The 27,698-nt window shown below is 41.9% G+C and overlaps 1 protein-coding gene across 3 annotated transcripts in view; it reads right to left on the bottom strand.

Moving 5' to 3' along the window:
* LOC122553185 (polyphosphatidylinositol phosphatase SYNJ2-like) overlaps positions 1–27,698 on the bottom strand; it is a 244,735-nt gene that overhangs the window by 156,270 nt on the left and 60,767 nt on the right. For all 3 annotated transcript variants that reach the window (XR_015758472.1, XM_087991469.1, XM_087991468.1), the window contains exons 3-5: positions 21,200–21,467; positions 14,893–15,118; positions 12,217–12,300 (exon numbers count right to left, since the gene is read on the bottom strand). Coding sequence is in view for 2 of the 3 variants with exons in the window: in XM_087991469.1 (XP_087847595.1) it covers positions 12,217–12,300; positions 14,893–15,118; positions 21,200–21,467 (578 nt within the window). In the remaining variant the exon portion in view is untranslated. The remainder of the gene's footprint in view (positions 1–12,216; positions 12,301–14,892; positions 15,119–21,199; positions 21,468–27,698) is intronic.

Raw genomic sequence — 27,698 nt, 5'->3', positions numbered from 1 at the left:
GTATAAGCCCTACCCTTGTTTGTTGTACCACAATGCAATACCTCACCTTTATCCAGACTGTACTCCATCTGCTATTTTTCAGCCCATTGACCCCACTTGATCAAGATCCCTTTGTAACCTTGGACAACCTTCACTGTCTACTATGTCACCAATATTGGTGTCATCCACAAACATGCCTTCTTATATTCTCATCCAAATCATTTATACAAATTTATACAAAAGACCAAGAACCATTCCCTGTGAAACACCACTGACCACAGGCCTCCAGTCCAAAAAGCAATCCACCACCATTACTCTATCATTTGCTGTTAAGCCAATTATATATCCAGTTGGCAAGCTCACCCTGAATCCAATGTAACCTAACTTTACTAATTAGTCTACCATGCGGAACCTTGTCAAAGGCTTAACTAAAATCCAAATGACCAGCGTCTACAGGTCTGCCATCAACCACCATTTTGGTAACTTCCTCAAAAAACTCAGTCAAGTTTGTGAGACACAATTTTCCACACACAAAACCATACTGACCATCCTTAATCAATTGTTGCCTCTCTAAATGTCTATAAATCCTACTTTATAATCAACTCCTATAATTTACCTACAACCAAAGTCAGATTCACAGGTCTACAGTTCCCCAGTCTCTTCTTACAATGTTTCTTAAACAAAGGTACAACATTAGCCACCCTCCAGCCATCAGCACCTCACTCGTAGTTATAGATGGTGTAAATATTTCTGCAAGGGCCCTCTTAATTTCCTCCCTGACTTCACATAACGTTCTTGGATGTGTTAGATTAGGTGCTGGAGATTTATAGAACATAGAACAGTGCAGGCCCTTCGGCTCTCGATGTGGTACTGGCCTTTTACCCTACTCGAAGTTCAGAGTAACTACATATCCTTTATTGTATTATCTTCTATGTGCCTATCAAAGAGTCGCTTAAATGTCCCTAATGTATCTGACTCTATGACCACTGCTGGCAGTGCATTCTTTACACATCACTCCCTGTGTAAAGAACCTACCTCTGACGTCTTCCCATTACCTTCCTCCAATTACCTTAAAATTATGCACCCTCATGACAGATATTTTTACCATGGGAATAAGTCTCTGGCTATCCACTTCATCTATGCCTCTCAACATCATGTACATCTCTATCAAGTCACCTCTCATCCTTCTTCGTTTTAATGAGAAATGCTGTAGCTCGCTTAACCTTTCTTCATAAGATATGCCCTCCAGTCCAGGCAGCATCCTGGTAAACCTCCTCTGCACCCTCTATAAAGCCTCCACATCCTTCCAATAATGAGGCAACTAGAACTGAACACAATATTCCAAGTGTGCTCTAACCAGGGCTCTACAGAGAAGCAGCATAACCTTGCGGCTCTTGAACTCAATCCCCCTGCTAATGAAATCTAACACACCATACGCCTTCTTGATAATCCTATCAACTTGGGTGGCAATTTTGAGGGAACTTTAGACATGGACCCCAAGATCCCTTTGTTCATCCACACTGCCTTTAACCCTGTATTCTGCATTCAAATTTGACCTTCCAAAGTGAATCATTTCACACTTTTCCAGGTTGAGCTCCATCTGCCACTTCTCAGCCCAGCTCTGCATCCTGTCAAAGTCCCATGCAACCTATAACAGCCCTCCACACCATCCACAAGTCCACCAACCTTCAGCAAACTTACTAACCCAACCTCCACTTCCTCATCTAAGTCATTTATAAATATCACAAAGAGCAGTGGTTCCAGAACTGATCCCTGAGGAATACCACTGGCCATCGAGCTCTAGGCTGAATACTTTCCACCACCCTCTGTCTGTGTGCCAGCCAATTCTATGTCCAGACAGCCAAATTTCATTGTATCCCATGCCTCCTTACTTTCTGAATGAGCCTACCATGGGGAACCTTATCAAATGCCTTGCTAAAATCCATCTACACCACATCCACTGCTCTACATTCATCAATGTGTTTTGTCACATCCTCAAAGAATTCAATAAGATTTGTGAGGCATGACCTGCCTCTCACAAAGCCATGCTGACTACCTCAAATCAAAGTAATCATAAATCCTTTAAAGGAGAAAAAAAGAGCTGACGTTTCGAGTCTAACTGACCCTTTGTATTTATACGAGGCTGAGAGAAGGTGAGTCATGGCTCCAGAAGCAAAGCAAATGTAGCAATAAAGAGGTGATAATGACAGTGCATAGAGAGATTATAGGGAGATTAGGAGCTGTGAATGATCAAGGCTGAAGCCAGTGCTATGTGACAAAATATGTGGGGGATTGGGGAGGGGGGGGGGGGGAAAGGGATAAAGCAGAGGCAAAATGGAAAACAGGGGAGAAGGGCAGCAAAGGGGATGAGGAGAGAAAAAGATGATGAGAGAGTGGGGAGTGAGAGTAAGAGAGACATTCAAGAAGTAAGAGGTACAGAACAGTGAAAAAAAGTTTTAAAAAGATACATAAAATGAATGAAATAAAATTATCTGAAGTTGTTGAATTCAATGTTGAGACCGGCCTATTTGGTCTATTGCATTCGTTGCTCCCAATGTGGTCTCCTCTATATCGGAGAGACAAAACGCCAACTGGGTGATCGCTTTGCTGAGCAGCTTCGGTCTGTACGCAATCAGGTCCCGGACCTTCCAGTGGCTTGCCACTTCAACACACAATCCTGCTCCCATGCCCACATGTTTGTCCTTGGCCTGCTGCAATGTTCCAGTGAAGCTCAACGCAAACTGGAGGAACAGCATCTCATCTTCCGATTAGGCACGTTACAGCAACATTGAATTCAACAACTTCAGATAATTTTATTTCATCCATTTTTTTAAATATTTTTTTTTCATTGTTCTGTACCTCTTATTTCTTGATGGTCTCTCTTTCTCTCACTCCCCACTCTCTCATCATCTTTTTCTCCCCTGTTTTCCATTTTGCCTCTGCTTCATCCCTTCCCTTCCCCCCCGCCATCCCCCATATTTTGTCACAAAGCACTGGCTTCAGCCTTGGTCATTCACAGCTCCTAATCTCCCTATAATCTCTCTATACACTGTCATTATCACCTCTTTATTGCCACTTTTGCTTCTGGAGCCATGACTCACCTTCTCTCAGCCTCGCATAAATACCTCTCTATTTCTCCCCTTTTTTTTTAGCTTTGACAAAGGGTCAGTTAGACTCGAAACATCAGCTCTTTTCTCTCCATACAGATGCTGCCAGACCTGCTGAGATTTTCCAGCATTTTCTCTTTTGGTTTCAGGTTCCAGCATCCACAGTAATTTGCTTTTAATAATAAATCTTGTCTCTTCAAATGTTTGCCCACCATAGATGTAAGACTGACTGGTCTGTACTTCACAGGATTATCCCTGTTCCTTTTCTTGAAAAAGGGAATAACATTTGCAACCCTCCAATCATCTGACACTACTCCAGTGGACAATGTAGTTATCCACCTTTACAGTCTGTAAAAGCTCCCGAACATCCTCTTCTGTAATGTGAAATGTTTTTAAAACATCATAGTTTATTTCTCCTCATTCAGTTTCTTTCATCAAAATGGAATTTTTTGCTATGACTTTTCTGGCCATTGTCATAGATGTAATAATGATAATGGGGTTAAGTTGAGTACTCTTGCACAAGCTGCACATATTCTTGTCTTCTCCTCAATTTCAAAGTTAAGCCCTACTCACCGGAATGTCTTTTGGCTATCATCTCTGCTGTTAATAATATGGCCTAAACATTCAATGGAACCTTTTTTTTAAATTCATGTCTTTTCTCACTCTGAAGCTGTAACCTTCAAGTCTTTGCAGAGTAGCATCTAAATTATGCAGATGCGCTTTTTCATTTATCCTCATGACTAAAATATCATCTAGGTAATACTGGACTGCATCTAATCTACTTAAAATCTGATCCAAGGCATTTTGTAACAATGCAGGTGTAGATGTGATTCCAAATGGAAGTCTCTTGTATTTGAATAGTCCTTTATGTGTGAAAGGGGCCAGTTAGCTCAGATGGCTGGACAGCTGGTTTGCAATGCAGTGTGATAGCAACAGCATGGGTTCTGTTCCCACATTGGCTGACGTTACCACGAAGGATTCTCCTCAACCTCTCCCCTTGCCAGGTGTGCAGTGAACCTCAGGTTAAACTGCACCAGTCATCTCTCTCTAAGGAAAGAGCAGCTTTATGATCCTCTGGACTATGGCAATTTGAATTATTTTATTTCTTTGCTTGATATAATCAAGTATTTCAATGATTCAGGAGATACCTTCATCTGGAAATGTGTTAGTCTTAGATTAATTTGATTGAAAAGCTGACCTCCAGCTGGTCCAGTAAATAGGGTCATCATCGGTAAAGGCAATGGACACTACTCGTCACACAGTACCAGATCTTCATGACCTTAAGATCACCAAAGATACATACCAATCCATTTTTTTTCCAATCACCAATATGAAATGGGTGACCCAATCACTCATTTATGGGTTCAAGGACTCTCATCTTGTCCAGCCTCTCTAATTCTGATTTGACCTTTGGTCTGATTGCTGGATTCTCATCCTTTATTTTCAAATTTATGGTATTGTTTTCATGTTCTCAGATCCCCACTGAAAACAATGACATGTTTCTTTAGAATTTATGATAGATCAGTCTCAGGCACTGACAAGCAATTTACTTCAACCTAGTTGAGTTTGATTTTCTCCAACCGCATTCTTCCCAATAAAGGTGGAAAATTTCCTTTGACAGTACGTAAAGGTAAATCTTCAGACTTTAAATGACTTCTTTCTTTAAGTCTTCAACTGAACATACACATTGATACAGCTCCTGAAAAAGGCACTACTTCACTCGTGTACGTTCTTTGTACAATTTCTGAGGGTTGCAGCGCAATGTGATTTAGCTGCTTCTAATACACACTTCTAGGTATCAATGAAACTGTACACTTTTTTTCCCCTCAGTTTCTGCATACAGCTTCTTTACACCAGCAACTTGCTGCTTATGATACATTTAGTCACACTGATGGCAATTTTGACTCTGCATTGGTGCTTGTCTCTCAGCCACCATTTTGTGAACTCTCAGACTTGACAGCTAGTTCATTCAAGACTGCTATTTCCAGTGCTTTAAGTCAAGGTTCCTTTCTGTCAGCAGTCTCTTCTGGATTGCTTCACATCATAAACCACATATCAGTCTGTCTCTGAGAGCACCAATAAAGTTGTCTCCAAATCTGCAGAATTCTGCTAACTTCTCTAAAAGTGCCAAAAACTCGGAGATAGATACACCAACATGTTAGTTGAATTGGTGGAATCTGAACCCATCAGAAATCACAAATGGTTTTGGTGAAAAATCATTCTGCAGGATCCCTATTACTTCTTCCAATGTTTTGGAACCTGGCTTCTCCAGCTGTACCAGACTCTTCAGGAAGTTAAAAGTCATTTCTCTCCAGCAATACTCAGGAGCTCATGGACAACTAAATCTGCTTCATTTAAGAGTTTGAACATAATAATGTCATCTCCCACTGTAGGAGTTCAGCACTATGTATTTTCATCATATGGTCCTATTGCGCCAAAATTTCCTGCTTGTTTTTGTAAAAATAGGAAGGACATGCATAACACAATGTACTATGAAAATTTGGCCACTACCTCGCTTCTTCCTGTTCAAAACAAGGCATTCCTGAGGCTGCCTGTTTTTTTCAGAGTCTATACCCCTAGCTGAAGAGATTTCCCTCCATGTAGGGTACTCATTACTCAAAGTTCCTTCAGGATTGAGCACATGATGAAGTTTATCTGCATGATTCTCCTCATCCCTGCTTTTTTTTTCTTTCCTTGCTCGCTATACTTGCTTCGGTGCAGCAAATACATCTTTTAATTTTTTTTAAATCAATGAATCAGTAGATTGACACAGTGAATCTCAAAGCAGTTTTTATTCTCGGTGCCATTTTCCTTCTTGTGTTAAGTAAAGGTAGTAAGTACAGAGGAGGCATGGAGGTGCTATTTTTCAGTTGATATGCTACACTGAGCTCCTTTTTGCCTATTTGGGTGGATGTAAAAGAATACCATGGTACATTATTTTTTGAGTAGGGAAATCCTCCCTGGTGTCCTAGCCAATACTTGTCTCTAAATCATCACCACAAAAATCAAATAATTTTATCATTAACAAGTTACTGTTTTATTCATACTGATTTGTAGCATATGTGTGTTGTCTATTGGGCCTACTCAAACAAAACATAATTCTGAAGAGGAGTCATTAACTCAGTTTCTGGTTACATAGATTCTGCCAAGCCTGAGCTTCTCCAGCACTTTTGTTTTTGTTTCAAAACAAAACAACAAGAGTATGAAGCTCCCCTTAAGAAATAAAGGCTGGCTTAAAGTAAGGTTGGCTAGTTTAAAGTGAGCTTGTGTCAGACAAACATGGGCCACCTGCCTGACGCTCAGTAGCTTGATTAGTGCTGTGATGTGCACTCTGGTCATATACATCAACCATGGAGGTCCTGGGCCTCCTTCACCACCGCTCCCTCACCACCAGATGCCTGGAGGAAGAACGCCTCATCTTCCGCCTCGGAACACTTCAACCCCAGGGCATCAATGTGGACTTCAACAGTTTCCTTATTTCCCCTTCCCCCACCTCACCCCAGTTCCAAACTTCCAGCTCAGCACTGTCCCCATGACTTGTCCTACCTGCCTATCTTCTTTTCCACCTATCCACTCCACCCCCCCCCCCCCCAACCTATCACCTTCATCCCCTTCCCCACTCACCTATTGTATTCTATGCTACTTTCTCCCCACTCCCACCCTCCTGTCACTTATCTCTCCACCCTTCAGGCTCTCTGCCTGTATTCCTGATGAAGAGCTTTTGCCCGAAACGTCGATTTTACTGCTCCTTGGATGCTGCCTGAACTGCTGTGCTCTTCCAGTACCACTAATCCAGAATCTGGTTTCTAGCATCTGCACTCATTGTTTTTACCATATACATCAACAGACTTGAAACTTACATGCTACCTGATCACGACAAAGTGCGTTGGTTCATCATGATCCTTACACAGTTAATGGGCCTTATTCAATTTCTTTCCTCTTTATCTTTCAACAGGAATCAATTGACAGTTTTGGAGGAGTGCTACAACCTGGATACATTTCCACTTTTTTCATTATAATCCACTCAACCACCCAGTTTCTTCAGTATTCAAAGTTCTAATGGTTGGAATGAAGAGTTTCATAAACATTATATATCTCATAAATGACACGATTAACTTTATCATTCGTTTTCTCTAATGCCATCGTTAAAGTTTCTACTTAAAGCTCCTCGCCTGACATAAAATGTTAGGTGGTAAAAAATGAGCAAGCTAATGTCAGATGAAATCAGTTTGTCCAGTCTGAAGAAATATGGCATAAGCACTTCCTCAGGATTTATCACCCAGTTAGTAGGTGAATTGAATTGTTTTCTTTGGCTCCTACTCATCTATCTTTCGCTTTAATATTCCAAAACTTCATTAATAAACACAGTCCTTCAAAAATCTATGATCTATCTTATAACCATTTGCCCCTATTTGTGCCTTTAGATCATCTATCTCATTGTGCGTGCCACACCCATTCAGACTGAGTGGCTTACTTTATCTGTTTGATTGCATTTTGCCTTTGCTCCTTGAATGTGGTTACAAATAAAAGTCAAAAAACATTTGAGGTACACCATGAGGCCAGAAAGCAACAAAAAGAAACTAAAAGGCAAACAAAATTAAAATTTAACATTTGTAAATTCTCACTAAAAATTCAAAACTTGTAATAGCTAATTTTCAGTGCCTTAGAGGTTGATTGATAACCAATATCTTCACTGCAGTTAATACAATATCTACACATTCATTGAGAAGGCATTAATTTAGATGATGGATTTAATGATAAACTAATAACTACATTCCCTAAACAAAATGGAATCACAGGGCGAGACTATTTTGTAAGACTAACAAAGTGAGACAATATTTACAGTTAATGATGTGTCAGGTCCTCAGCTGAAGTTGCAACACCATGAGTCTTTTTAACTATTTCTGGCACATAACGTTTACATTTTATACAAAATGAAACAAATCATCCTTGTGCCTTTCCTTACTGCCTGCCCTTTGTAGTCTTTAGCTTCTCCTGTCACTTCTCAGAGTTATTTTCCCAAACGTTTAGCTTATGCAGTGAAAGCTTTTTAAACTAGTAATAAAGATAATGCAGAAGGCCTTGGAGGACAACCATGAAGACCTTTGATTTTGGAAGGCACATCTCCAGACTATATCATCTCTACATTGGTTATAGCTATCTGGGCTAGTTGTTTCACAGACACCAGCAACACTACTACTGTGGTAATTAGCAGGCTTTGGCCCTCTAGAGGAGGAGAAGACGGTATATCTTCCTCCAAGACAGTCAATTCTAGCTACACTTCATTACAATTGGAAAACTGAGCACAACATTCTTGCATCATCCTGAAAATTCCTTTTATCACTGGTACCCAAAATCAAGACTCCAGTTGTCTAAACCTTCATGGCAGCATTTTCTGCCTTGTCAAATGCTATTAGATTTGCTCTGAGATGCTCCATCATGGTGAATTCCACAGTTGATCAGGTTAATCACTCATTCTTCATTAGAAAAAAATGGAGGAGCCCAGTGGTGAGTTTTGAGAAGATTTGTAGCTCAGGTCGAGGTTCTGGATGTAGGTTTGCTCGCTGAGCTGGAAGGTTCATTTCCAGATGTTTTGTTCCAGACCCAAAGAAACCCAAACATGTAAATAGAAAACAGGAATTATCAGCAGTGTTTCACCTGAGGCCCACTGAAGATATTACCAAGTCGATCTGGAAATGAACCTTCCAACTCAGCAAGCAGACCTACATCCAGAGCAGTGATAGTGCCCCTTCCTCTGGGCCCAGAGATCTGGTTTTGAGTCCCACCTACTTTGGAGCACCTTCAGATGTTTAAAGAGATTAACTGAAGTAGCTATTGGAAATAAAAATAGACACTGACTCTGTACGTGATCCTAGCAGCCTGCCTAGAACACTAAGCAGTTCCCAAATACAACCATCAGCATTCTTCTGAAGCCTGCTAATTCAACATGTGCAGCAGAATGATAAATAACTAAGGCTGATCCAACATTCCTCACATTCACTTTCCTGCTTTTTCCATGTAACCCTCAATTCCTTGACTGATCAAGAATCTATCTCTGCCTTAAAAATTCAAAAGGAATCTGTCCCCATAGCTCTATACTGGAAGGAGTTCCAAATGCTCAACACTTTAGGAGAAGAAATTCTTCCTCAAGTCAGTCATAATTTGATGCCCCTTTATTGAGACCATGCCCTTTGTTCTCAGACTCTATGATAAAGGGAAACATCCTCTCAGCATTTACCCTGTCAAGACCCTTAAGAATCCTGTGTTTCAATGAGATCACCTCTCATTCTTCTAAACTCCAATGAGCAAGGTCCTAATCTGATTAACCTTTAAATCGTAAGACAATCTCTCTGTCCTAGAATCATCCCAGCGAAATTCTTTGAATTGCTTCCAATGAAATAATACCTTTAGAGTCCTAGAGATGTAGAGCACAGAAACAAACAAATTGAGGGCGGCACGGTGGCACAGTGGTTAGCACTGCTGCCTCACAGCACCAGAGATCTGGGTTCAATTCCCATCTCAGGCGACTGACTGTGTGGAGTTTGCACATTCTCCCCATGTCTGCGTGGGTTTCCTCCGGGTGCTCCGGTTTCCTCCCACAGTCCAAAAACGTGCAGGTTAGGTGAATTGGCCATGCTAAATTGCCCATAGGGTTAGGTGAAGGGGTAAATGTAGGGGAATGGGTCTGGGTGGGTTGTGCTTTGGCAGGTCGGCGTGGACTTGTTGGGCCTGTTTCCACACTCTAAGTAATCTAAAAAAAAAATCTAAAAAAACCCTTCAGTCCAACTTGTCCATGCCGACCAGATATCCCAACCCAATCTTGTCCCACCTGCCAGCACCCAGCCGATATCCTTCTAAACCCTTCCTATTCATATACCCATCCAAATGCCTTTTAAATGTTGCAAACGTACTAGCCTCCACCACTTCCTCTGATGGCTCATTCCATACACGTACCACCCTCTGCGTGAAAAAGCTGCCCTTTAGGTCTTTTTTATATCTTTCCATTCTCGCCCTAAACCTATGCCCTCTAGTTCTGTACTCCCCCACCCTATGGAAAATACTTTGTCTATTTATCCTATCCATGCCCCTCATGATTTTATAAACCTCTATAAGGTCACCCCTCAGTCTTCGATGCTCCAGGAAAACAGCCCTAGTCTATTCAGCCTCTCCCAATAGCTCAAATCCTCCAACCCTGGCAACATCCTTGTAAATCTTTTCTGAAGCCCCTCAAGTTTCACAACATCCTTCTCACAGGAAGGACACCAGAATTGCACACAATACTCCAAAAGTGGCCTAACCAATGCCCTGTACAGCTGCAACATCACCTCTCAACTTCTGTACTCAGTACTCAGACCAACAAAGGAAAGCATACCAAACGCCTTCTTCACTATCTTATCTATCTGCTACTCCACTTTCAAGGAGCTATGAACCTGCACGCCAAGGTCCCTTTATTCAGCAACACTCCCCAAGACCTGACCATTAAGTGTATAAGGCATGCTAAAATTTGCTTTCCCAAAATGCAGCACCTCACATTTATCTGAATTAAACTCCATCTGCCACTTCTCAGCCCTTTGACCCATCAAGATCCTGTTATAAACCGAGGTAGCCTTCTTCGCTGTCCACTACACCTCCAACTCACTAACTATACCACTAATGCTCACATCCAAATCACTTATATAAATGACGAAAAGACCCAGCACCGATCCTTGTGGCACTCCACTGGTCACAGGCCTCCAGTCTGAAAAACAACCCTCCATCACCACCCTCTGTCTTCTACCTTTGAGCCAGTTCTGTATCCAAATGGCTAGTTCTCCCTGTATTCCATGAGATCTGACCTTGCTTATCAGTCTCCCATGGGGAACCTTGACGAACGCCTTACTGAAGACCATATAGATCACGTCCACCACTCTGCCCTCATCAATCCTCTTTGTTACTTCTTCAAAAAACTCAATCAAGTTTGTGAGACATGATTTCCCACGCACAAAGCCATGTTGACTATCCCTAATCAGTCCTTGCCTTTCCACATATATGTACATCCTGTCCCTCAGGATTCCCTCCAACAACTTGCCCACCACCAACATCAGGCTCACTGATCTATAGTCCCCTGGCTTGTCCTTATCACCCTTCTTAAACAGTGGCACCACGTTAGCCAAACGTCCAGTCTTCCGGCACCTCACCTGTGACTATCGATGATACAAATATCTCAGCAAGAGGCTCAGGAATCACTTCTCTAGCTTCCCACAGAGTTCTTGGGTACACCTAATCAGGTCCTGGGGAATTTATCCACTCTTATACAAGGGGACCAAAATTGCTCCCAGTACTCCAGATCAGGCAAACTACCGCATACATCAACCCATATACCTGTATATTTGTACCAAATAAGCTACCACATGTGCAAATCCCACCTCTACCTTCGCCTCTCAAAGATGAATAATATTAATATCTGAGTTGATAGCTGCAAAAGTCAGATAATGCACCAGCACTGTCATTCTCATCCTCCTCCTGCACTGGCTAAGGAATTTTATCTGATCACAAGTTGCATTGAAGAAGGGACAGGATTAGCTTGTGGACTTGTGTCCACAATTAGTGTCTGCAGCCCAAGAGGGAGAAGAGATGAAAACGATTATGCCTATACAACTCTTGCTTGATGTCCGCTTAAATTGCCCATTGCTGCACCATCAGCTCTGTTTTTTCTCCTTTGTGGACAGTATTGTCTCATCAATGGGGGAGAGGATATTAAATTCTGCTGCTCCCAATGGCAATCTTGTTTTGCTTTATGTATAAATTCCTATTCAAAGGGGAGTGCATCAGTGAGAATGCTAGGAATTGTTTGGGAAATGTAACTGTCAAGATTGAATAGCTGTCAATGTGATGCGTAAATGTTTGAAATAATGCAGAACTTGAGGGTGAGGTGAAAAATATTAATTTTTAGCATTATTATAATTGAAATGGATTCCAACTTGGTGTGAATAGGGGTGCTGCAAATTTTGCAAAAGTTCTAATTCAAATTACCTAATCCAATGATCAAAAATCATCAAATGAAGCTGCTACCTATGCTCCGTATTTTAGTTTATTCTGCAGAGCATTCCTTGTCTAGAACAAGTAAAACTAAATTAGTACTATAAATTACCTGTATTCCAGGCTGCTCCCAAAATAATGGGACTGAACCTCGTATCTGGACAAAGGAAGACACTGCATCATCCAAGTAAATTACCTGCAAAACAGAAAAGAATGAGAAGCTCAGATTAAAATGGAAAAAAACACACCTTTGTTTTTGAAATGAATGTTAGACATCTATCCCAATTTCAATACGCTTAACATTTTGAGCTAATAGTTTATAGAATGCATTGAGGGGTGCTGTGAGAACAGTGGGGAGGACAGGGTAGTAGCAATCAGCCACAGCTTACATTCTTTTCTTACAGGTCAGGCAGGTACCCTGCTTCTCCCAACTTCATATTCATTCAAGTATGGGAGGCTTTCTTCTTGGGTGGTGTTTTTGATTATGAGAATTCAATACATGCCAAAAGAGCTGAAGAATTTAAGAACTGGTAAATGTCTGAATAGTTTAATCATTTCTCCTAATGTTTAAGACATGGTCTCTGCTGCTAGTGTATCAACCTGAATAAATAATGCAGGTTCACTTTACAGGCCGAATTGCAGCTGAATTTCTAAGTTCAAATTTCTACCATATCCATCTCAAACTGCATTTCATTTCAGATCGGATCTCTGTTTAATCTACAAGTTTAGGATTCACTCCAGGTTCATCTGAATCTTTAAAAAAATGGACATGTGGTTCACTCCTGCTTGCTCTCTAATGTTTTGTCTCATTTTCATTAAGGTCAGCGAGCAATCACAGGAATCTCTGAGCAAAACAGTTTGAAGCCATTACTTCATACCTTTATACCAGCTTCAGGAGCTGTCTTTAAACAAAATGGGACAGGACAACAAATAAAACCAAAAGAACTGCAGATGCTGTAAATCAGAAACAAAAACAGAAATTGCTGGAAAAACTCAATGTTTCTCTCACTATCAGAATGAAGGGCCACTGGATTTGAAAGGTTAACTCAGATTTCTCTCCATGGATGCTGTCAGACATACTGAGCTTTTCCAGTAATTTCTACTAAATTCACAATTATTGTTTCACCAGTTGTTTTCACTAGTTAACCAGAAAAAAAGCTATTGTAATAAAGGTAGATACAATATTCAATTGATATTACTTAACAGCTTGCACTTCATTATAATTGCATAAAAAATGAACAAATAACCTCTCCTGCTGATAAATTCACACCATTCTTATGTAAAGGAATTTTGTAAATCACTACTTTTGTGCACTCATGCTATTGATCATATCACACCTCTTAGCTAGTTTGTTTGGCTATACCAAATTAAACAGTTCTTTGAAATAAACCCAGAATTTAGTTTTGTGTGCAGCAGAATGCAATTCTGGGGTTGGATTTTGTTACATGACACTTAAGGCTATTGAGTTGAACATCTCCATGCTGATATTTAGGCTACGCGTGAACAGAAGAACATGAGCTAGAAGTCATGAAAGTGTGACAATACTATGGCTTTAAGAAATGTATTTTCTCAGAGTTTTATTTAAATGAGGAAGGATTGGGACAGAGGCACTGAACAGTCTGTTCCAAAGTCACTAAAGTAAACAGCTTGTGAGGCTGTAGGGCTTTTTTTGAAGTTGGAACAATAGAAGTAACCTGAATGATTGGGGAGAAAGTGAAGACTGCAGATGCTGGAGATCAGAGCTGAAAATGTGTTGCTGGAAAAGCACAGCAGGTCAGGCAGCATCCAAGGAACAGGAGAATCGACGTTTCGGGCATGAGCCCTTCTTCAGGAATGAGGAAAGTGTGTCCAGCAGGCTAAGATAAAAGGTAGGGAGGAAGGACTTGGGGGAGGGGCATTGGAAATGTGATAGGTGGAAGGAGGTCAAGGTGAGGGTGATAGGCCAGAGTGGGGGTGGGGGCGGAGAGGTCAGGAAGAAGATTGCAGGTTAGGAAAGCGGTGCTGAGTTCGAGGGATTTGACTGAGACAAGGTGGGGGGAGGGGAAATGAGGAAACTGGAGAAATCTGAGTTCATCCCTTGTGGTTGGAGGGTTCCTAGGCGGAAGATGAGGCGCTCTTCCTCCAGCCGTCGTGTTGCTATGGTCTGGCGATGGAGGAGTCCAAGGACCTGCATGTCCTTGGTGGAGTGGGAGGGGGAGTTGAAGTGTTAAGCCATGGGGTGGTTGGGTTGGTTGGTCCGGGTGTCCCAGAGGTGTTCTCTGAAACGTTCCGCAAGTTCCCAGAGGTGTCCCAGAGGAATGATTGGGGTCAAGTTCCCTCAGAGCCAGGACATTTAGTTTTGGTTTTTCAGTAGCAGTTGATGCTGGGGTCTTTAAGTTAGACGTGGAAGCACTTTTTTCTCTCTATTACAGCTAAAAGTTGGGAGTTCTCTTCCTGCTATTAGAATTGCATGTTCAACAATCTACTTTATTGAATTTGCCTTTAGAAAGGAATGTTACTTTTTTACTTAAACAATTATCCTGTTAAGTTTTTCAATCGAGCTAAGTTATTCCAATTTCTTTCTTCTTTTGTTATCTTTTAACTATAGTGTAAGAATCAAGGGTGTTTTGCTTCAAGACTGGGGGTTTGACCAATTAGATTTCATCTGGAATGCAACGCCAGGCAGTTGCCTGTAAATTAAGAAAAAGTTAGGGTCTAGGTAACCTTCTTATTATATTCTGAGGGGGCTTGGTCTGGTTCATAACAAAGGCTATTATACATATGCGAGTCTTTCTTATATCTTTAATACCTGTTCTGTTTCAACAAAGTTGGACACATGACCATCATCATCAGTTCCTCTTACGAAGAAGCCGGTGCCAGCTCGCTCGCAGCTGAGCCGTGATATCAGGCAGGCCTTTGCCTTTTTTTCTGTAGCATAGGCCGTACGTATCTCTACTGCACCACAGATCACCTTCAGCAGCCAATCTGAGCAGTTCACTTGGTACTGCTTGAGATGTACATGTAGAGTGCGATTCCTACATTTGGTTCAGAGAGACAAACAATGAATAGAAATTGTCAACATTTCTATAGGCAATAAAAAAAGCAGATTATTTCTCCACTCACTGCTCAGAGAAAATTGGAAACTGAGCTTTTACCTCCACTAGAGTATCTTATGTTATGCTCATAATGTCTCTCATAAGACAAGAAACTAGGATTGTACAATATGGTATTGAAAAATTCAAGTTATATATTACAGTTGGCTGTTATATACAATTATTACATTCACAGGCATGAATGTCTGTGCTAGTATCGTGCCTTCTAATTACAGAGAAAACATGCTTCCATTCGCATGTCCTGTTCCAAGTGATCCAAGTTAAGATGTAGTATATGATCTTAATACCATCAGGTCACATGTTGTGATAATGTGAGCATATCTCTTTAAAGATGTACCTATTTACTGCACAACACCATTCATTGGCAATCTTTACGAATTTATCAATAGTCAATTTCTGAAATTTGGCATTGAAATTTATTATGTCTACTTCCAATCAAATTTGAGTCAAAGCAGGAAATCCCAAACTAATGTTCTCAACTTTCTCTCCATTTCCAACAAATCAGTAGAAATACAAAATAAATGTTAATGTGTGAGTGTATGTTTTGGTGAGAGAATCTGATTGTAAGACTGTGTGTGTGTTTCAGAACCAGGAGGCACTGTTTTAGAATTAGGAGTCGCCCTTTTAGGACAGAGGTGAGGAGATTCTCTCTCTTTTGGAGCATTGTGTAACTTTGGAACTCTACCTCAGAAGGCATTGTGGCCAGATTATTGAATATTTTGAATACCAGCAGATTCCAGTTAGATAGGGGAAATTGAACTTTACCAGGGACAAATGGGAATGTGGAATTTAAAGCAGGAGTTCAACAGGCCGGTTGGGGGGGGGGGGGGGGGGGGGGGGGGAGTGGGGAGATTGTACTTCTACTCCCACTTCCTATGGTCACATATTAAATACCAGGACTTTTTAAGTCTGAGGGTACCCTTTTCTTAAAAATCTATACTTATTTAAGTATACTGTTAACTGTAGTTCCCTTACCCTACTTTGCTTACTTATATTCCTTAACTATATTGGCCCGGACTTTCATTTATTCATGTTGTTTTTCAGTTAATCCTTTCTTCTAAAAAGTACATCTTTTTAAAATCAACAGCCCAATTTCTTGTGATGTCAGTGATTTGGTTTGTTTTCCCAATCAGCAGACCCCTGAAGTTTTTTAAGCTTCAATCATCTGCTGAGGTTTTATTCGGGCTTCAGGTGCTTGACTGATACCTATCCCTCAGTCAGTTTCCTTGTTAATCTTTTAACTAGACCATGCAACTTAAAAAAAAAAATAAGAATGGAAAGACTTTACTGGTTGAACTCCCACAGTGCACTAAATTTCCAATATCAACCACTCACTTGGGCTGTACATCACTCTGGGTGTGCCTTCTCCCATCTGTGCGTGCAAACTGTACTGATCCTTGCTGTGTCTTGGAAAATGTTGAATTTGTTGTAACATAAAACTTCAAAATCAAAAGCTGACTTTGGAGTTTACCAAGGTGTGGGGCACTGAAAAATGTGTAACCCCACCTTTGTGATAGAGCTGTCGTGGAAAAAACTGAACACTTAGGGTTTACCTCTGACTTTGTCATAAAATTAATGTTACATAAGCCTCCATATAACAGAAAATGAATTGAAAACAATCTTTAACAGGTTTTAATTTGCTCTCAAAACATTGGGCTCAATTTTGTAGCCTTCCGTTGGTGTACATGAAGGCATATTAAAGTGGTGGGTGAGACGTCAGACAACCCACCCACCTTGAATCGATTAAGGACCTTAAATGGAGAATTAATGGTCAAAGGGCCTCCTTCCACCTTTGCCATTATTTTATATGCAACAGGGGAAATGGAGACAAGGAGAGCAGCCCAGCAGTTTTCAGAGTGAGGTGTATTGAGAAAGAAGTGGGAGATTGCTTTCGGGAAGTTCCATGTTCAAATTCACACCTACCCAAGATTGCACTTCCCCTTTAAACACATTGCTTTCTCAAACTTGCATTCATCCATTTCCCACACCTCCACACATCCCCTCTCCCCCTTGCAATGACCCCTTACTCCACACACCCCCAATCTCCCCCTTGCAATGACCCCTTATTCCACACACCCCCAACCTCCCCCTACAATGACCACTCACACTCCTTGCTTGGCTGTGCTAGCTGGGCCAGTCCAAATTTCCATACTTGTCTTTAAGGCCAGATTCAGTCTTTATTCAGTCCTAGCATTGCTGCAATTACAGTATTGTTGGCCAATCAGATAGGCCAGCATGGCTCTATGGCAGGACTTCCTCCCAGAAGAGACCTGAAGTCCCAAACAAAAAATTGAGGTTGCTCCCAACGTAACATTGACACATGGCACGAGGGTTTCAGGTGGGCAGACTGCCAACTCATTTCTCAGTCAGGGGCCAGGATTTATGGCTCCAGGGTTTACAATTCAGCTGTTAGAACTTGCTGCCCTCTGCTGTCCAATGTCACAACTATTACTGTCAAAATAATAGTATATAGGTGTTTTATGAAATTTATACTCTTCAATGGTCCTCATGTAATATGACTACAATTATACCTGATAAAATTCTATGTCAACAACACAGACGTGTACTCACTAGGTTAGGTAAGGTTAAAGCCTAGAAATTATGGTGTTGGGGCTTGACAAGCAATATAGAGATCTGGATTAATAATAGAGACCGTTAAAATCCCACTATAGCTGATGAGGAACTTGAGTCAAATTAATACAGCTGGAATTTTTTTTAATGTTAGTGTCAGTAATGGTGATCTTAAAACTGCCAAATGACTATCAACAATCTTGTACACAAATATTGTTTGGCAAGGGCCACCCTAATGGGTCGTCCTCAAAAAGAAAATTTACAGAGTCATAGAGATGTACAGCATGGAAACAGACCCTTCGGTCCAACCTGTCCATGCCGACCAGATATCCCAACCCAATTTAGTCTCACCTGCCAGCTCCCGGCCCATATCCCTCCAGACCCATCCTATTCATATAATCATCCAAACGCCTCTTAAATGTTGCAATTGTACCAGCCTCCATCACTTCTTTGGCAGCTCATTGCATACATGTCCCTCTGTGTGAAAAAGTTGCCCCATAGGTCTGTTTTATATCTTTCCCCTCTCACCCTAAACCTATGCCCTCTAGTTCTGGATTCCCTGACCCCAGGCAAAAGACTTTGTCTATTTATCCTATCCATGCCCCTCAATTTTGTAAACCTCTACAAAGGTCACCCCTCAGCTTCCGACGCTCCAGGGAAAACAGCCCCAACCTGTTCAGCCTCTCCCTATAGCTCAAATCCTCCAACCCTGGCAACATCCTTGTAAATCTTTTCTGAACCCTTTCAATTTTCACAACATCTTTCCGATAGGAAGGAGACCAGAATTGCACATAATATTCCAACAGTAGCCTAACCAATGTCCTGTACAACCGCCACTCCTGTGCTCAATACTCTGACCGATAAAGGAAAGCATACCAAACGCCTTCTTCCGTATCCTATCTACCTGTGACTCCACTTCCTAGGAGGTATGAACCTGCACTCCAGGGTCTCTTTGTTCAGCAACACTCCCTAGAACTTTACCATTAAGTGTATAAGTCCTGCTAAGATTTTCTTTCCCAAAATGCAGCACCTTGCATTTATTGGAATTAAACTCCATCTGCCATTTCTCAGCCCATTGGCCCATCTGGTCCAGATCCTGTTTTAATCTGAGGTAACCCTCTTTGCTGCCCACTACACCTCCAATTTTGGTGTCATCTGCAAACTTACTAACTGTACCACTTATGCTCGCATCCAAATCATATATGTAAATGACAAAAAGTAGAGGGCCCAGCACCGATCCTTGTGGCACTCCACTGGTCACAGGCCTCCAGTCTGAAAAACAACCCTCCACCACCACCCTCTGTCTTCCACCTTTGATCCAGTTCTGTATCCAAATGGCTAGTTCTCCCTATATTCTGTGAGATCCCCATGGGAGACTGATCAGCAAGGTTAGATCTCATGGAATACAGGGGGGAAGCTCTATAGGAAGCTTAGAGGAACAGAGGAATCTTGAAGTGCTTGTCCAAAGATCTCAAGGTGGCAGCAGGGTAATAGAGTAGTGAAGACTTTATCGGTTGTAGCAGAATTCTAACAGCAGAGAACTTAGGTTGGAGCTGGATAAGACTTTGGTTAGGCTGCAGCTCAAGTACAGTGTGCACTTCTGGTCATTATATGATAGGAAGGATGTGATTGTACTGGGAGAATGCACTGCAGATTGACCAGGATGTTACCTGGGATACAGAGGTTTAGTTTTGGAAAAAAAAGAGTGGATAAGATCAGGTTGGTTTCTTTTGAGCAGAAAAAACTGACAGGGGACCTGATTGAGGTGTGTGTATAGACAGAGAGAATAGAAAGCAGCTGTTTTGAAGGGTACAAACAAGGTGGATTGAAAGCAGCTGTTGCTCTAAGGGTCACGTTTAGTGTTTATGAAAGTTATGCAAAAGGTCCTAGAATCTTACAGCACAGGATAGATGTTCTGATGTATGTGTTTCTATTAGTTTCTCCACAGCCTTGTTGTCACATTTCATCTTCAGTTCCACTTCCAAATTCACATTCATATCATCAACAAGATGCCCTATTTCCAAGCCCAGTTCATCACCTCACTTCACTCCTATCTCAAGAATTGCTACTGAAACCTTCAGTTCTGCCTTGGTTACTTTTAGAATCAACTACTTCAACACATTCTTGATTGTTGTCTCACATTCTACCCTTTGTAAATTCAAGGTCATCCAAACTTCTGCTACCTATGCTTTAACTAGTACCAAGTCCCATTCCCCTCTCACTCTGAAGCTTGCTGATTTACATTGTCACCTGACTTTAAAACTGCCATCTTTGTTTTCAACACAGCCCCCCTTGACCTTGCTCCTCCCTATTTACATAATCTCCCCTCACCTGTTGTATTATATTTCACAGTCAGTATATTTCTAATAGACAAGCTCATGATATTGTCACTGCACATGGGAGGTAACATAAGAGTAAACAGATGTCATGCTCCATCTCACCTTAGATCACCTGAGGCATGACACGTTACTGGAAGCATGATCCTCTGCTGTAACCAAACAGCTCAGTTTTAGCTCTGACATGTATGTAATTAGTTGTAATAAATGTCTGTTGGATTCTTCAGTATCACAGCATTCGTGCCTATTTCTTATGTTATGGGAAGTAGCATAAGCAATGCTGCAGCATGTAAAACTCTCTCCTGGAGGCAAGCTCACATCAAGTCCCACAGGCTCTGAACATCTGCACTCTTCTAATTCTGGCCTCTGGAAATGACCCCAATTTTACTTGCTCCATCATCAAATATCATGCCATTAGCTGCCCAGGTCCCAAGCTCTGGAATTCCCTTACAACATTTCTCCATCTTCTTACTTCATTTTTCCCTTTATGATGCTTTCTAAAATCTACTTCGTTGGCCAAACCTTTGGACATCCGAAATGGATGCAAGCTTTGTTAAATTGATATCATGACTGGTGATTGACTGACAGAGTTGTGACAAGGTAAGAGGGGAAATGTATACCAATGAAAATGTTGAATGACTGTTTATTTTTTGCTGTTGACTTGTGTCTAGGGCACAGCAATGGTTCCCACCTCCTTCATCAGATCATGAACTATAGCTAGTGAACTGGGTCTGACTCTACTAAAACTGTGAGGGGGTTTGAAATGTTCAGCCCTGCAACAGAGCCAAAAATGGCAGAAGTGTGGTGAGCAGGATGGTTAACAAATTCTTAACATGTGCCAGCAAAAATTACTAGAAGCTAGAACGGGAGTGGGTCTCGTGGATGTGGGTCACAGTTATTACATTAAAAGTCTCCTGACTGAGCAGAAATTCAACCTGTGCGTGAGGAATAAAGTTTGTGGGGCTTTGTGGTTTCTATTGCCCATTCCACACTCCATGAAGGTTTTACCATGCAGTGGAGGGAGCAGGGGTCATCAGTATTTTTGGTAACTTGTCAGTTTCTAATAGCATTAAATCATTTAAAACAGTAATCTAACCAGAAAAATCGGATTCCCGCCTCATGGTCTTTTGCATACAGCTTCTGTGCACACAGACTAAGATCAAAAGTCGAACCAGAAGCTGATGAAAAATAAAACATCCCAGAGTTCAGCAGTTTCCTTAAGGCAGTGATTCGTTCTTCATCTGTTGTTTCTTCTTGAAGTGGAACAAAATCTGTTGTGGTAATCTTACATATGTCAGTGTCACGGATCCTCCCTACAGATACACAGCCTGTCACCAGAACCAGAAAGCAGAGTCTTGAGTCACCTGGAAATGAAAAGCATAGAATGAAAATTCTTCGTATTTGGTTAGAAAAAGAAATAATACAATAAGAAACTAGGTCCTGTCCAAAAATGATCACAAAATACATAAATCAATGCAAAGATGTGCATAAGAGAATTTTTTTAAAATTATCTAGTTTTAAATGCGATTTATAGCATTACAGATTGATTATAGCACAAGAGGATGTCCTGTTATGCACCTCTTCCCTTGTTCCATTTCACTCCCACCTTGGTCCCTGGCCTATAGCCTTGTAACAGTTTTCTTCACTTCAGATAATCATTCAATTCCCTGCTAAAGGCCTAAATTGAATCTGCCTTCACCAGATTCTTAAGCAGCGCACTCCAGAATCTAACAGTGCTGCACAATTGTACTTCTCCTATCAATTGCAGCTTTCACCATTCATTTCAAATCATATTGACTCCGTCTCAATCCTTCTGCTAATAGGAACAGTTTGTTTCCTACCTGCTGTGTCAGGACGCCCCATGATTTTGAACAAAACCTAACTAATCACCTCCTTTCTTCTCCAAGGACAACAGTCCCAACTTTTCGGATATATTCTCATTGCTATAATGCTTTATTTCTGAAACCAGTCAAATCCATTATTTTTCCACCCTCTCCACTGTATTCACATTCCTCCTGAAGTGCAGCGTGCCCAGAATTGAACATGGTATTCGAGGTGAGGTCAAACCAGTGTCGTTGAAAGATTTGCTAGAACTTCCTTTTTTGTGCTTGGTTGTGATATTAAAGGGTTAATTTTCTCTGCTGACCTGCAGAAATTGGATTTCCTGGGGGGGTAGGGTGGTATGTCTGTCTTGCAGGTAGAATGTATGCCATTCAGAGCCATTTGCATGGCCAAGTTATTCAGAGTAAAGGAATTTACATTGTCATGATCTCCTATTCAGAATCAATAAGAACATTGCAATTAAAATTCTGACTGCTTCCTGCAGTTTAAAAAAAAGCAATTCACAACAGATTTGACCATTAAAGGGATGATTTACATGATATTGTTTCTGAAAATGATGCGATCACCAAGTGTCTTGAGTCGCATGTGACTGAGGGCGGGGGGATGGTTGGGAGTCATCTTGTGGGCGTTACTGACTGTAATGTGAAACTCTTGTACTGTATACAGGAAGAACTGTCCCTTTGATCAGACAGATCCCTTGACATGGCTTCGCAAACATTGCAAAGAGTGTTAAAAGTTCCTCCACACCTTGTACTTGCTTAATAAATTTGGTTGTTCACAGAAGTTGGCGTCTGCAGTCGCATCGAGTGCGTAAGAATCTCAAGGAAAAGAACCTAACATGGTGTTTTGTTATATGCCCAGAATCCCATACAGTTTATCAACCTAACCTGCCATCAAGTGATATGTACATAAATATCCCAGCCTCCTCTAACCTGCAGCCCTTGTTGAAGGAGGCTGTTTACTTTATCTTATCTTTCTTTATTCTTCCTACCAAAATGAATCAACTCTCCATTTTCTGATTAAATCCCATCACCAACTTGTTCATCCATATCAGCCTGCATATGCCTTCTTGAAGCTTATCACTATCCTCAAAGTTTAGTGATTCCATGTTTAACATCATCTACAAATTGTGCAACAGTGGCGTGGACAAAGTCTAGCTTGTTAATATAGAAAATGAAAAGCTGTGGTCCTAGGATCATTCCAGGGAACCCAGTATATAATTTTCTTCAATCTGAGAAAAACCATTCACCACAACTCTGTTTCTATCACTCGATCAATTCTTTATTTTTGTTTTCACTAACCCTTTAATTATATGGACTGCAACTTTGCTGATAAGCCTTTTATGTAGCACTTGTCAAAACCATTTGGAAGTCTTTGTGCTCCACATCAATTACATTACCATCAGCAAACTTCTTAGTTACGTCAAAAATCTCAAGCAAGTTAGTTAAATACAACTTATCTTTAACCCAACCATGCTGGCTATCCTTAATCAATCTACATTTGCCCAAGTGACTGATTCAAGACACTGTTTTGAAAAGCCTTCCCACCATGAAAGTTAAGTTGATTGGTCTGTATTTGCTGGGTTCATCCTTACACAGTTTATGAATGATGGGAGAATGAGAGGACTGCAGATGCTGGAGATCAGAGTTGAAAACGTGTTGCTGGAAAAGCGCAGCAGGACAGACAGCATCCAAGGAGCAGCAGAATCGACGTTTCGGGCATGAGCCCTTCTTCAGGAATGAGGAAAGTGTGCCAAGCAGGCTAAGATAAAAGGTAGCGAGGAGGGACTTGGGGGAGGGGTGTTGGAACTGCGATAGGTGGAGGGAGGGTGATAAGGGGAGGGTGATAAGGGGAGGGTGATAAGGGGAGGGTGATAAGGGGAGGGTGATAAGGGGAGGGTGATAAGGGGAGGGTGATAAGGGGAGGGTGATAAGGGGAGGGTGATAAGGGGAGGGTGATAAGGGGAGGGTGATAAGGGGAGGGTGATAAGGGGTGGGTGATAAGGGGTGGGTGATAAGGGGAGGGTGATAAGGGGAGGGTGATAAGGGGAGGGTGATAAGGGGAGGGTGATAAGGGGAGGGTGATAGGCTGGAGTGGGGGTTGGGGTGGAGAGGTCAGGAAGAAGATTGCAGGTTAGGAAGGCGGTGCTGAGTTCGAGGGTTGGGACTGAGACAAGGTGGAGGAGGGGAAATGAGGAAACTGGAGAAATCCGAGTTCATCCCTGGTGGTTGGACATTTACTATAAATGACCGACTCCCACAGCTACCTAGACTACACCTCCTCCCATCCTGCCCCCTGTAAAAACACCATTCCATATTCCCAATTCCTTCGTCTCCGCCGCATCTGCTCCCAGGAGGACCAGTTCCAAAAACGTACAACCCAGATGGCCTCAAGACCGCAATTTCCCCCCAGATGTGGTTGATAATGCTCTCCACCGTATCACCTCCACTTCCCGCTCCTCCGCCCTTGAGCCCCCCCCCTCCAATCGCCACCAGGACAGAACCCCACTGGTCCTCACCTACCACCCCACCAACCTCCATATACATCGTATCATCCGTCGTCATTTCCGCCACCTCCAAATGGACCCCACCACCAGGGATATATTTCCCTCCCCTCCCCTATCAGCGTTCCGAAAAGACCACTCCCTCATCAGGTCCACACACCCCCCATCAACCCAACCTCCACTCCCGGCACCTTACCCTGCAACTGCAAGAAATGCAAAACTTGCGCTCACACCTCCCCCCTTACTTCCCTCCAAGGCCCCAAGGGATCCTTCCATATCCGCCACAAATTCACCTGCATCTCCCCACACATCATTTGCTGCACCCGATGTGGCCTCCTCTATATTGGGGAGACAGGCCGCCTACTTGCGGAACGTTTCAGAGAACACCTCTGGGACACCCGGACCAACCACCCCATGGATCAACACTTTTACTCCCCCTCCCACTCCACCATGGACATGCAGGTCCTTGGACTCCTCCATCGCCAGACCATAGTAACACAACGGTTGGAGGAAGAGTGCCTCATCTTCCGCCTAGGAACCCTCCAACCACAAGGGATGAACTCCGATTTCTCCAGTTTCCTCATTGTCTCCCCCACCTTGTCTCAGTCCCAACCCTTGAACTCAGCACTGCCTTCCTAACCTGCAATCTTCTTCCAGACCTCTCAGCCCCCACCTCCACTCTGGCCTATCACCCTCACCTTAACCTCTTTCCACCTATCGCATTTCCAACACCCCTCCCCCAAATCCCTCATTCCTGAAGAAGGGCTCATGCCCGAAATGTCGATTCTCCTGCTCCTTGGATGCTGCCTGACCTGCTGCGCTTTTCCAGCAACACATTTTCAGCTTATGAATGATGGGGTTAACTTTGCCATTAGGCAGAAGTGGATACTGCAGATGCTGGAGATTAGAGTGGTGCTGGAAAAGAACAGCAGGTCAGGCAGTATCTGAGGAGCAGGAAAAATTGACATTTCAGCCATCAGGAATGGTAGCTTACGTAACTCTTTTTGGTGTCACAATAGACTGGAAAAGTTAACTCTGTCTTTCGATGAAGGGCTTTTGCCCAAAACGTCAATTTTCCTGCTCCTTGGATGCTGCCTGTCCTGCTGTGCTTTCCCAGCACCACTCTAATCTTGGCTTTAATTTGCCATTCTCCAATGCTGTGATAGCATCCATATACCTCAGGAGGATTGAAAGATTACGCTCAATGCCTCTAGCACGGAAGCAGGGCATTCGGCCCATTAGGTCCACACCAACCTTCTGAAGAGCATTCCAATTAGATCCACCCACTACCCTGTCATTCTGATAAGGAATCCAAGCATGCAATGTTAACTGTAAACAAAGTGCTGGAGAAACTCAGTTCAGACAGCACCTGTGGTGATAAACACAAAGTTAACTTTTCCAGTCTATTGTGACACCAAAAAGAGTTATAGATGCTACCAGACCTGCTGAGTTTCTGTTTGTACTTCAGATCTCCAACAGCCACAGTGCATTGCTTTTATTATTGCAATATTAACTTGTTGGCCATCAACGCAGATGCAAACTGACCAAATGGAATTTTCCATCATTTCTGTTTTTTTATTTTAGAATTATTATCAGTTTATTTTTCTTCTTGTTTCAACTCAATTATTGCAGGTACTGTTTGCCTCAAACAATATAGTTACAAAATGGTGAATTTGTTCAAATAAAGGGGAAGCCCTAGCTACTATTTAGTCAGGAGGAATAAAAAAAAAACCTGGAAATATTGAATTAACTACTGTTACAGACATGGCAAGAGTTAATATGAGTTAGTAAGCGTGAGTAGGTCTGCTGCTTACTCTACATGAAATTAACAGGAAGGAAAAGCAGGATCGTACCAGCGCACAAACTTCAGAAAAATACACGAACAACAAGAGTGCTACTGTAGAAATCAATTATCCTTGTGTGAACTGGAGCAAAAGAAGTGTAAAAAAGAATTCCTAAAATGTGTGGAGAAATTTCTTCAATTTTGTGTTTACAGCTCAATGTAAAAGGAAAAACATCTTGCAACTAGTAGAATTAGAGGAATATTCCTCAGCAGGATATCATTTTCGAGAAACAGCAATCCAAATATTTGGTTCTGAGAAGTAATGAAAAAGAACAAGCAGTAATCGAAGTTGACAATGGTAAATGAGAAGAGAGCTAAATTCAGAGAAGAAGTGGAAAAGGGTTTGAGCCAAGGTAGTTTGGAATTAATGACTGGCAAGTAAAACAGTAGATTAGCAGAAAAAAAGCCTCCTGAGAGATGATGAGGATGCAGGTACTGACTGACAGTTCTGTGAAGGAAATGGATGGACACTCAAAGAGTGCTGAGATTAAAATGAAAAAGTTGGCTCTGACAAAAATGGTTCATGATACCACAGAGAATCAAGCAGAATAAAGGAAAGAGGGTCAAAGAGAGAGTACAATAACAGATAATTGGTTTACTTAATAGGGAACATAAATGTGTTCCTATCAAAACAAAAAGGTAAAGAAAGTTCGAGTCAGAGATGTACAGCATGGAAACAGACCCTTCGGTCCAACCTGTCCATGCCGACCAGATATCCCAACCCAATCTAGTCCCACCTGCCAGCACCCGGCTCATAGCCCTCCAAACCCTTCCTAATCATATACCCAACCAAATGCCTTTTAAATGCTGCAATTGTACCAGCCTTCACCATTTCCTCTGGCAGCTCATTCCATACACGTACCACCCTCTGCGTGAAAAAGTTGCCCCTTAGGTCTCTTTTATATCTTTCCCCTCTCACCCTAAACTATGCCCTCTAGTTCTGGACTGCTTATGCAGTGAAAGCTTTCTAAACTAGTAATAAAGATAATGCAGAAGGCCTTGGAGGACAACCATGAAGACCTTTGATTTTGGAAGGCACATCTCCAGACTATATCATCTCTACATTGGTTATAGCTATCTGGGCTAGTTGTTTCACAGACACCAGCAACACTACTACTGTGGTAATTAGCAGGCTTTGGCCCTCTAGAGGAGGAGAAGACAGTATGTCTTCCTCCAAGACAATCAATTCTAGCTACACTTCATTACTATTGGAAAACTGAGCACAACATTCTTGCACCATCCTGAAAATTCCTTTTATCACTGGTACCCAAAATCAAGACTCCAGTTGTCTAAACCTTCATGGCAGCATTTTCTGCCTTGTCAAATGCTATTAGATTTGCTCTGAGATGCTCCATCATGGTGAATTCCACAGTTGATCAGGTTAATCACTCATTCTTCATTAGAAAA

The sequence above is a fragment of the Chiloscyllium plagiosum genome, unplaced genomic scaffold (genome assembly GCF_037043375.1).
Source record: "Chiloscyllium plagiosum isolate Xiang-an unplaced genomic scaffold, Cpla_swu_hap1 HiC_scaffold_10, whole genome shotgun sequence".
Classification (NCBI taxonomy): domain Eukaryota; kingdom Metazoa; phylum Chordata; class Chondrichthyes; order Orectolobiformes; family Hemiscylliidae; genus Chiloscyllium; species Chiloscyllium plagiosum.
This window is presented reverse-complemented; position numbering and strand designations above follow the sequence as displayed.